At 41.0% G+C, this 11,836-nt stretch overlaps 1 protein-coding gene across 1 annotated transcript; it reads right to left on the bottom strand.

The window, feature by feature from the left end:
* Positions 1 to 137: 137 nt before the first annotated feature.
* gtpbp4 (GTP binding protein 4) lies at positions 138 to 11,061 on the bottom strand. The gene is made up of 17 exons (XM_080861522.1): positions 10,922 to 11,061; positions 9,861 to 10,031; positions 9,661 to 9,764; positions 8,300 to 8,436; positions 7,142 to 7,242; positions 6,744 to 6,836; positions 5,645 to 5,836; positions 4,890 to 4,955; positions 4,705 to 4,794; positions 4,510 to 4,620; positions 4,317 to 4,394; positions 4,035 to 4,086; positions 3,846 to 3,946; positions 2,916 to 3,113; positions 2,045 to 2,110; positions 1,339 to 1,482; positions 138 to 662 (listed from the first exon to the last, which is right to left on the bottom strand). Exons 1-17 carry the CDS (start codon positions 10,967 to 10,969, stop codon positions 510 to 512), a joined length of 1,905 nt encoding a protein of 634 aa, XP_080717648.1. The 5' UTR covers positions 10,970 to 11,061; the 3' UTR covers positions 138 to 509.
* Positions 11,062 to 11,836: the final 775 nt, after the last annotated feature.

Genomic DNA, 11,836 nt, shown 5'->3' with positions numbered 1-11,836 from the left:
TGGCACAACTGTTGCACAACTGAGACAATTATCACCAGTATTTTCAAATCAGGAATATAAAAACACAATAAGGTTGTGTCACCACCTTGTCTCTTTAAGATAAAATCACTCCATAGAGAAAAATATGACACCTGAGATATTTTAGCTCCGATGTGTTTATTTGGCTCCCGTGTTAATATTTCTCAAGAAGAGACTCTAAAGGAAGCATCATCATCACTTTATCCAAAGTAGAGCCACATGCGAGCTGTAAGGCAAAAGGTTTCACTTTACTGATACTGAATACAAATCAGCTTCACACATGAACTACTGCAGTAACACAGTAAGACATTAACCACTACAAAGTCTCTGCCATTCAATACAGTTATGTTTTCGTTACAGCTGAGATTCACTTCCATGAGCAAATGCTTGAGCTGAAAATTGGTATTAATATAATCACTAATCATGTAAATGGTTCCCCGGCAATGGTGCCAGCAGAGTGTCCAGGTGTCAACAGTCCAGGAAAAGCAGTTTTATCTGCGATCTGTGGTGCCCGACTTCCTCTTCCCAGCCAGGAGGTGTTTGGGTTTGAGGTCAAACACGTGTCTGTCTGCCTCTCCCTTCTTGCCCTGGCGGTTCATGTCTTTCTGGGATTTCTTCATCATCTTCTTCGTCTTCTTCGCCATCTGATGAACAAACGGACAAAGCCAGCGGTCAGTTTACAGAACGAGGGATTCACTTCATGTCATCTATTACATTTTGAACCCCAGACTAGTTACTGCATGTAATCCACTCCTTCCTGTGATTCAACCGTCACTAATGAAAGCAAAAAGAAACCTTCAAAAAAAATTAAAATCACACTTGATGCTTTTTAAGAGCTAAAAAATAAGAAATAAGAACAATGAAATTGTATTTTTAACCTTTTAAATAAGCTGAAACTACTAGTAACGTATAAAACTGCTGATAAATGCAGTAATTCCTGCACACAACAGTATGCAGTTTAAGTGAATCCTTGTTGGTCAGACAAAAAAAGGAATTCAAAGGTAATCAGGTATTTAGGGTTTCTGCTGGTTTACTGACAGCGCTGCAGTCAGCTCAGCCTAAACTGACCCTCTGAGATTAAACATCAGCGAGTAACATTTAGGATCAAATCTTTCTTTGCAGAAGGTAACTGGATTAAAGGTAAGCTGGCAAAGACTTCAGTTATTTCAGTATTGGCCACTTTGTGATTAATTGTGTGAAACAACTAATGTTTACAGATCTCTGATGTGTCCACCTTTTCATAAAACCTAAAGGACTAATAAGCGAGTCGATCACAGAGCAGATTTTAGTTAAAAGCTGAGCAATTCCACAGCCTCGTACCTTTGCATCTCGTAAACCAGACTGGTCTCGGGGTGGACGGGAGGCGCTCTGGCTGCGGGTTCGGGACGTCGGAGGGGCCGAAGCTTCACGCTTACGCTTCTTAGCGACGCTGCGGGAGCGTCTGGCCTGCTGCGCGTAGTGACTCTGAAAGTACACGACAGGAAACACTTAAGACACAAACATCTCCAAAGATTCACTCATCAAGAACCAGTATGAAGAACAAGAACATGAGACCACATCAACACCATCAACACCGAAGAAACACGTAACCATGGAAACATGAATGAGTTTACAAACTCTTCAATAATGTAAATAAAACAAATAAATCTCAAAACAACCAAACTAATTAAAGAAAATATAAATAAAAAGACACATATTTACCAAAATAAAATGAGTTCAAAGAAGATCATACTGAAACAAACGTTTCACTGTAACTATTCAAAAACCCTTATATTAAAACTCCAACAGTCCACGCACCAAACCCAGCAAGATTTTATCCTTTATTATTAGCAATAAACAAAATAATATAAAAACCTAGCCTCATTCCACGCCCCAGTTTGACAACTTTTTACTATTAAACCACATAGTAAAAGGTTGCCTCTTTTTTATTTGTTACCGTGGGCACCATTGTAATTATAACTTAATATCATTATCATTAATTCAGTTACATACATCCTGTAGGCGCCGATTTCAAATCAGAACTTACATCGTCCTTGTCGTCCATGTCCAGACCGAGGTTACCCATCTCCTTCTCGAGCCGCTTCCTTTCAACCTGAACATACCAGAACAAACACAAACATGAGCTCAGACATCCGTGTGAAACGTGGGCTCAAAAGACAAAAGACAGTCAAAGAACTAAAGGAGTCACCAGCTTGAAGCTTGACGGAGTAACTCTGAGTAAAAAGCTCCACTAGGTGGAGCCTTCAAAATTTGTCCTGAAAGCGGTTCATTTTCCTTTTTCTTTCTTAAACCTGGCTAAATCACCATGGTAACTGATGATGAGCACATAACCTGGTTTCCATGAATGCCACGTTTTTCCACTGATTCTTTTTTCCACTGATGTTTTGAGTGCAGTGTCGATTACTGAGGGAATATGCTTCATATGTGCCCGTTTTAAGACATACCAGCTATAAGGACCCAGCAGCTCAACCTGTGTGCACGCTGTCCCTACATATGTTCAGCCAACGATGTGACGTCTTTATATTTGATTCTAATCTGCTGATTCTCACCTGCTGTCAAGTCTCTTATTCTGCTGGAAGTGCAGCAAATTTTCCATGTTCGAAAAACAGGAATAGCGACCAGCAGAGGTGAGGTGATGAGTAGGAACGCATTCATAATTCTTTCACCTATTTGTCAGCACTTGATACAGTTTAAGCTCTCAGATGTTTGTTGACATCAAAGAAATTAAACACCAACAGGTATTAAAGAATAGGGGGGAAATCTGCTATGTCGGCATATATTTTTATTATGTTTGGAACAATCAATATAAAGTATTTGAAGGCAGCTGTACTTAAATTTGACCCACATCTCAACTCCAGCAGGGTGACGGTGAGTAGCTTAAACTGAGCCCTGCTCACCTTGGTGGCGGTCCTGGGCATGCGAGGTCCATGCACATCCTTTTCTTTCGACTCCAGGACCTTGAGTTGCTTCTTTTCGCGGATCTGTTTGGCAAGAATGCGGATCTCTTGCATCTCCTCGTCCTCGCTCTCTTCGTCAGAATCGTACTCCCCGGCTCGCTCCTTCAGCTCCTCCTCCTTCTCCAGCTCCTCCAGTTTCTGTGAGGGTCGAGAGAAAAACAAACACACATTTAGAGGACAGAGTTTAAAGGGCAGAAACACATTTGACAAATGCCTTATCCCTCTTTTTCTTCATTAAGCCTTTCTGAGAGCATCCTGGAGATAAATGCATTACATTCATGCTGAAGGCCTCAGTGGTTCAGTTGTTATCATTAAAAGCTCAGAATAGGTTATATTTCTTTAGTTGTTCACATTATCTTCTACATTTTGGAATATCAGTGTGGTCGTAAACAACAGCACGAATAGCTCAGGAGTAAATATAGAGGTATGCATTAGTTATAGAGATTAGTGTCCTCTGCTCGTGTAGCAGAAAACAAAAGCACAGAGGAACAGTAGATGACAGGAAAATGCACTTTCGCTACACAGAAATGAACCCAGTCACTATTAATCATAAAGGATCTTGTGGTTTTCATTGTTTAACAGTTTGTGCCCTTTGTTTCTTGGCATGGCGGAAGGACCAGTTAAGGGAAGTAGGTTTCCCCAGATTAATCTGGAGGCTGTTACGTTTTTAATGTGAACTTCTCCTTTGTGGAAGAACACAAACACAGATGTAAACAGCAGGTAACCACAGCCGTTCATTTTATACGACGCTCTAGCCTGCTCAGAGGAAGCGTTCACAGTTGGTGTCCTTGTTTGCACACAGATGTCTGCAGAATCTCAGCAATGTGAACCTTTGCAGGCCTTCGTGCACATGCAAAAGCAGACGCTCACCTTCATGATGCCGGGATCAATGAAATCTGCGATGTTGTGGCCCTCCCACACTTCAGGAATCTTATCACGCTTCTCATCCTCGTTCATTAGATCCCAGTATTCTAAAAAAAAAAAAAAAAGAACGGCAGTGAATAGATGGTCTGAAATGTCACAGCAGCAGCTCCGTTATTAAAGGGAAGCAGTTCTTACTCTGAAGGTCCAGAATGTAGTCATCACCCAGCTCCAACTCCAGATCTCTCTCCTGTAAGAAGAACAGTAAACATTTTACAAACAGCCGCACAGAGAGAATTAAACTCAGCAGAGGAAGAAAAACTCATTATTACTCATTTTTTTGCTATTTAGAGTCAAAGAAAGATTATTGTCTCCGGGTTCGGTAAAATAAGCTAAATATACAATGAAATTAAAGTAAAGAGCTTAAGTAAATGCTTGCCGTCTCTTTTGCTATAAGCCTGAAGTTCCCACCACACCTACCAGTTTGCGTTTGGGTGCGTCCACCTCCATCGCTTTCCTGCGCATCATGGCTCCCTCTGGGATGAACGGAGGCCTCTCCTGAAAACATGAACAGGTTTAACCTTTAACAAATGTAAGAAAAAAAAAAGCAAAAGTCTCACGTTAAACAGCTTTAAACTGTTTAAGAGTGCCATTCAAGAGCTGATTGACTGACCTTCTCATCCCTCTTGGCGGGCATGGCCAGGTGCAGCCGGTTGAGAACATCGTGGACCTTCTTGCCCTTCATCTTGGTGTTGACGCGATGAGCGAGGAGCTGGTCGCACGCCTGAAAGAAAGATGGCAGCCACGGTGAGATCAAATACTTGACACGCTCCGGGACCAGAGCGAGCCCGAGTCGGCTGTTTCTCACCTCGGTTTTAACCTGCATGACGCCCTCCTCTGTCAGGGTGCTGGTCTCGATGACGGGGATTCCCTCTGCAGACAGGTCTGCAAAGATTTTCTGACAACAAAGAGGACATTTAACGCGTTAAGCAAATTCTTAAACACATCCTACACATTCCTGTCTTTGAGATGTGCAACCTGTAAACCACCCACCTGGTTCTCCTCAGACAGCTCGCTGATCTTCTTCACGTCACATTTGTTTGCCACAATGATGAGAGGCTGCGGGGTACAAAAACAATCACCAACAGTGTGAGTGCTAAAAAAAGTCAATTAAACCTGAAAACCCACCAGACCCCCTCAAGATCAGATGTTCTTTTTTCTACAGTAACTTTTGCATATTTGAGCCATGAGAAATTTTAACTTGATACTAGGAAATGTTTCAGAGCTAGATGTCCTCAAAGTAAATAAGGGTAGGTCAAATTTGGCGCTTTTAAAATATGTGGTATTTTTTTCCAGCATCAGTACAGGTTCAAAAACATGTTTAAACAACAAACATTTTTGTAAATCCACCCAAAGTGTCTCTTAGCAAAGTCTCACTTCACTCCCTTTACAACTTGGGGCAGTTTTCTTGTGGCATACAACGGCACAGGCTTCTACACACTTCACTAAACACAATCAGGAGACCGGTTGCAGTTTTTAAAACAGCTTAAATCTCTTTTTTTTTTTTCAGCCCTGAAAGTGTTTGTGAAGTCATCAACAATGATCATCTGAATTAAGAGACACAAATATTAGACCCATCCCTCCTTACTAACTCGTAAAATATTCATAGCATGACGGACATTTTTTGCGTGACTGCTTAGACTGAAGTTCTTGTAGATAACGAATCAGCTGATTTTGAGGGGGTCCAGTGGGTGAATTTTCAGGGACTGACTCATCTGCAGAGCAGTTATGATATGCTGCCGTCTGACCTTGTTGGCGAACAGGGGTCGGATGCTGTTGAAGAGCTCCAGCTGCTCCTGCAGGGTGTGGCCGCACTGCTCAGAAACATCCATGACGTAAAGAACCGCTGCCCTGAGGTGAGCCAGAGCCGTGATGGCTTGCATCTCGATGGTGTTCCTCTCCTCCAGAGGGTGGTCAAGGATCCCGGGGGTGTCCACCACCTACACACAAACACACAGTTAGCATCTGACTAACAACAGGAGGTGGTAGCTTACTAAAATGGTCTTAGGTCAGCCTGTCTCACAATCCACCTTTAGGAGAAAACAGCTCCCACTCCTCCTTTAGAGTGAGGGGAAAGCACCTATGCTAGATTTATCAGGATGCATTTCAAGATGTTTAGTTTGAGCTTAAGTGAACTCTGCTAGGGAAACTGCTTTTAAACCTGAGACAAAACGCTGTGGCCATTTTTGTTTTCCTCAAAATCCAAGCAAAAAAATAAGAAACTCCTGAAGTCCTGAATGTCTTTCCTGCAGGAGTCACATTTATTTTCACAAGATTTCCAAAACTATAACCTAAAACAGATAAAACTAAATGCTGATTTCTACCATGTTTATTTTTCCTGGGATTGTGTGGTCTCGTGAAGTTGTCCAGACTCTCAGCCAACTTTAAGCACATACATAGTATCATTTAGTACAGGCAAATCTCAGCAATAATGATCGTAAGGCTAATAAAAGAAAAACAGCTTTCATATAAATTAAACACAAACAGGAAGAATTTCAGCAGCTCTGCAGGTAAAGAGTTAAGATCACCAATCCCATGTTTAGTTAGACTATCAGTACAAAAGCTGCTCTATTCTGCCCCAGCGTTGCTTATGAGGGGCAGCCTATCAGATGACAGCTGGCTTAAAGGAAGGGAAATCAGGATAAAGTGGCTTGTTTCAGTGAGTGGATGAACTCAACCATGCAAAGCCATTCAAAGTGAGTCCAAGAAAACAATGTGTACTGAAACAAGTGCAAAGCTTTCCTTTTAAACCTCATTTTCACATGCTTTACGTCCACTGTCCTGGAGTTCATTTTTACCAATGAGATGATAACCACAGTAAAACTCAGGCGAGCAGGATCATCTCACCTGCCAGCGGAGGTATCTGTAGTCCATGTGACCCACAAACAGAGACTTGGTGGTAAAAGCGTACGGCTGGACGTCAACATCAGCTCTGGTCACCTGACAAGGAAGAAACCAGTTACACTGTTAGCTACACTGAAAGCAGGCAGATGGAGGCGACTGTTAGTGATTGCAATCTCTGTTCAGTACAAACAGAAAAAGAAACATTAGATTATAATAATTTAGGATTAGGATTCAACTTGTCCTTACACATGTAAATATACAGGGTAACGAAATACAGTCTGAGTCTAATCAGCAGTGCAAGCGCAGTAAGTGCGATAATTTAAGAGTTTAATCAAAATCTTGCTCGTAAAGTTGGCTCAGAGTGGAAATCAATGATGGTGATAAATGTGTCTGGGATTTACCTTGTTGATGAAACTGGACTTGCCCACGTTGGGGTAACCGCACAGAAGCAGGGTCCTCGTGTTTGGGTCGATGCTTGGCAAACGGGACAGATGCTGACGCACTGAAAGACGAGTAACGGTTATGTATGGAGACAGAAGAAACAGACTGAACTACTCAAACTAGGGCTGCTCAATTATGGCAAAAATGATAATCACGATTATTTTCACTGAAATTGAGATCTCGATTATTTGACGATATTTATTTAACAATAACAATGTATTGAATAATGACTTTAAAGACTGTCAAAAAATAATATAAAATAGTGCAAATACTGATAACAGTGCAAATGTTTGCAATATAAAAAATAAATGAAAAATGTAAACATCTATGTTTAGTGAACTTTGCAGTGTTGCTCTGTGGTGCAGCTACATTGTAGCAAAGTTTACACACTATGTCTACTTGATCCACGTCTGACTCCGCGAACCCATAATGTTTACACACCACTTAAGTTTTTTTTTACCTCTCTTTTCAACCAACGGCAGTCACTCTCCTCTCCAAATAACTTCTGCTTAGCTTTCCGAGCTTCCCTCGGGTCCTCTTAATCAGCGGTCCCCAACCCCCGGGCCTCGGACCGGTAGCGGTCCGTGAGTCGTTTGGTACCGGGCCGCGAGAGTTGAGGCTCAGATGTGAAATGTATAGTTTTCAGGATTTTTATCGGTTTTCAGCGTTATTTTGTTATCGTTTTTATCGTTTACTCGGTTTTCCTGGGTCTTTTCACGTGTGTTATGAATAAATTTTCTTTTTTTCGGTACCGGTACTAGTTTTATTTTGTTGTATTTATCCGCGACACCTTAAAGGCCGGTCCATGAAAATATTGTCGGGCATAAACCGGTCCGTGGCGCAAAAAAGGTTGGAGACCGCTGCTCTTAATTGTTGTGACACGTGTTCGAAATGCAGAGAGGTGCGCTCGATTTGCCACACGGAGCAGCGCAAGAGTAAAGCACGAGGGAGGGGCTAATAATCGGCTCAGTCATTTTTAATGATCGTTGAAAGCCCAGATCGTAATCGTGATTAAAATTCGATTAATTGAGCAGCCCTAACTCAAACTTTTCAGCTAAAAGGAAAAGTACGATTTTGGACGGACTCAGCTTCTCAATCACAGCCTAAACTCTGCTCACCTTGCTCCAGGTACTCCAGGCTGGATTTCTGCCGTTTCAGGATGGTGCACATACGCCCGAGAGCAGCTCGCTTCAGCTGCTTACACCGATACAGAGAGTCTCCATACTTCATCAGGCGCACGTAGTCTTTGGCAACACTGAAAGAACAAAAGATGCCTCTTCACTACTTTGTTATAGGAGAGTAAGTCTAGACGAGCGTTGGGGTCGTTACTCAGAAAAGTAATGTAGTACAAGTCACTTTTTTTAGGTAATCAATTAAATTACTTGATTATCCTCTGGAGAAAGTGATTCATGACACTACTTTTTGCATTACTTTGAAACACTCACATAGTTTTGTTTAACAATATAAACCTTCCGAGGACACACAGGAGACGTGTGTGATCATTTTACAGTTTTAATTTTAACACCAAGCTGACAACAAAGTTGAAAACCAGCCCAAACAGAAGCACTTAACAGCGATCAACACATTCGACAGTAGAAATATGTACAGGTGGAAATGGAGGCATCAAAGACGTGAAGTCCTGCTGCTACACTGCAGGTCTGATTACGCTCAGCTTCAGGTTCTTCACGTTGTGTTTGCATGCTGTCTTGCAGATGCTTGCAAGGACCTGACATCCTGTTAGCAGCGGCAGACAGTTTCTTATGTTTGCACTCTACCATCATCCTCTTGTTCTTTGTGCAATAAAAAATAAATAATGGTCATAAGTCAGAGCTCTAGACCACACCATCATTTCAGGAAGAAAAATACTGGCAACTGCCAATGCTTACATGTGATTACAGTAACACACTGATGTAACTAGGGCTGCACAATTAATCTACTGTAAATGCAAGCACTGCCAATAGAACGCAAAGCAAATCAAGCGCTCCATAAATCAGTGCCTGTTCCTGCAGGAGCCACAGCTGTTCTGTAGCTTGAAGTTTCTGAAGGTGTAATATAAATGCATGAAGGCCAAGAAAAACAATGCAGTGGCTGCTAAACTGAATCGTCTAATGAAACCCAGACATTTACAAAAACAGGCCTATTGAGCGCATCAGCATACCCACCAAGCTCACATAGATGCACTGAAACCAGACTCTCATTCTGAAGGTAAGAAATCAATCAATACACTGAGTAACAAAGGCTTTAAGAAAATGGACAAACGATATCTTATCACCTTGCACAAATATTTTTCCAAGGTTCCAAAATATGCACTGTATGCAAACACCACAGAAGATGTCAAAGCTTTAGATCCATCAGTGAAATCCATTAGTGAATAGAGTGAGAGGCTTTTGATTCAGATTTGTACATCAGGAGGAACAAAGATCTGAAAGCAGTGTTCACAGCACAACAATAACCAGCATTAGATTTTAGATAAACTTACTTGTCAATCAGATTCTTGGCAATGTTTAACTGTCCTAAGGCCAACTTGTAATGATCTTTGTCATACAAGACGTTCATTAGATCAGCATAGAAAGGGTGGATGTCCTGAGGAGATGGAAAACATCACGTAACATTAAGCATCATACGAGTTTGACCAGATATTTAAATGAAATGAGTCTGTTTCAAATTTTCTTTTCTTACGTCGAGCTTGGGGAAGTCGGCGAGGATCTGCGTGAGGCGGTCATGGTAGTTCTGCTGAGTGAACTTCACCTTTCGCATGTAAAAGTGTCGGATACGGTGAATCTGGTAATGTTTGTGTACCACCGTGGGCGTCTTCCTTTGGGTTTTGGATAAAGTGACATCGATGAAATCCTGCACAGATTTAAACAGGGTAAAGGTCAGCCATAGATCACCACAAACAAACAATTCATTATAACATCATCTGAAAAAGTGATTTTATTTTTGGCCTCTGTCTTTAATTATTTGGCTATTTGAGGTTTATCAATACACGAATAGTTACATTACGTACAAGAAAATTCCATTTCCCTGTAATTCAGTACATTAAACCTCATATAATCGGTTTTCCTAGAATCCAGCCAGACCTCCCTGAGAAACCAATCAGTTTAATGTTTACTCGGCTACCGGCCAAATCAGGCAGCTTATAACACAATTTTATGTGACGCTTAACACGAATTATAGTGTTTTTTAAAGTTCGGCATACAAGTTATATTAAAAAAACTGTTTGAGGAAAGAAGGCAGAGTCTTTCATGACTGTCTTCTCATAGTAGGCCGCCACAACGTAGTGTTTAAAAGGACTGACACCACCGCAGCCACACGAGAGTCATTGGGCCTGTTTTCATGAGGTGATGAAAGTATCTTATACCTGCCGAAGTGAGCAACAGTGTCTCTGCTCACAGGAAACAGAAACCTATGAAACAAACAGCCTTAAACTTATACAGAGGTAAGAAAACACATACGTAAACCTCCAGATTTGTGAATGCAGTTCTGAAAGCGAAAATCAGAGCTACCACCGGCTAACACAGACTTTTACTGGCTGTTTATTCACATATAACGACATGTCAGACTCAGTGTAGCAGTTTTCTGCCTGAAGTCTGCTTTTCTTAAACATGCTGGTCTCTCTTCAGCCCAGTACGGCACGTGTTTTCTTTTCCACCATCTATTATCTCCTGCCATCTCCCACAGCGAGCCGCACCGAACCTCAGCCGCTTTAAAACGCGATGTTAACAAAAGGTAAAACTTACCTTGGCGGTGGGAACCACCATAATTTTCTTGAAATTATAAAGTGCCATTTTGTCGGGACACGTTGTAGTCCGCTGACGGCACAGGGAAAGAAAGCCCGGAGTTCCGCTACAGCCGGAAAAGACTCAGAAAACAGTTTGTGTGTGTGTTTTTTGGACACCGCCCCCTGGCGTCCGGACACAGACACAACAAAAATAGACACAACCACAAGAAATCCAAATCATCAAAAACAAAAATACTGGTTGTATTGAATCATTTAGATTTATTCAAGAGACACAAAAGCTTAACAGCTTTTTTCAATAACATTTTATCTTATCTATCTGTGTGAGTATGAGATACATAAAAACAACTTAAATGTACACATGCATATTTAAGTACTATTCATTTATATGTGAGTGTATTTATTTACATGCATATTATTACTTCACAATGTACTTTTTAAAGTGATAATAAAGAAATTTATTCATTCATTTAGTGTTGCTGTTTACGTAAGCAGGGTTTTCTTTAGAATATTAAAAATGAAAGAATTTTTTTCAGATTTTCTAAATTATTATTAAACAAAAAATCATATATTGAGATTGATTTACACCCACTGATTCCACCGTATGTCCTACACAAAGGAAGCAGAGTTGAGTTTTTATTTATTTCCTGTCTGTAAAAACAGGTCTGAAAGTAACTTTGGGACTAGGTAGGTAGGTATTAATATGGGAATCTCATTAGGTTTGTTTGCTGTTTGCTCATTACGTCCGAAAAATTACAGTGACCTATTTTATCAACTGATCTAATTTTTTATGGCATTGATACATTTTATGTCAGTGATGCAGTTAATGACATATATGTGTGTGTGTGTGTGTGGGGGGGGGGGGGGGGGTTCTTTTACTAAATTCCGTTTTATTTTGTTTTGCTTAGTCTGAAAT

Source organism: Rhamphochromis sp. 'chilingali' (assembly GCF_963969265.1).
Source record: "Rhamphochromis sp. 'chilingali' genome assembly, chromosome: 16".
Lineage (NCBI taxonomy): Eukaryota > Metazoa > Chordata > Actinopteri > Cichliformes > Cichlidae > Rhamphochromis > Rhamphochromis sp. 'chilingali'.
The sequence above is the reverse complement of the archived record's forward strand: the minus strand, read 5'-3'. Positions and strand labels throughout refer to the sequence as shown.

Bases quoted from the DNA above. Each gene is read 5' to 3' on its own strand.
- gtpbp4 (XM_080861522.1), bottom strand. From the start codon at position 10,969: ATGGCACTTTATAATTTCAAGAAAATTATGGTGGTTCCCACCGCCAAG. The intron at 10,032-10,921 runs GTAAGTTTTACC...AAATCTGTGCAG, and splicing joins TGGTGGTTCCCACCGCCAAG to GATTTCATCGATGTCACTTT. The intron at 1,483-2,044 runs GTAAGTTCTGAT...GTGTACTTTCAG, and splicing joins ACATGGACGACAAGGACGAT to AGTCACTACGCGCAGCAGGC.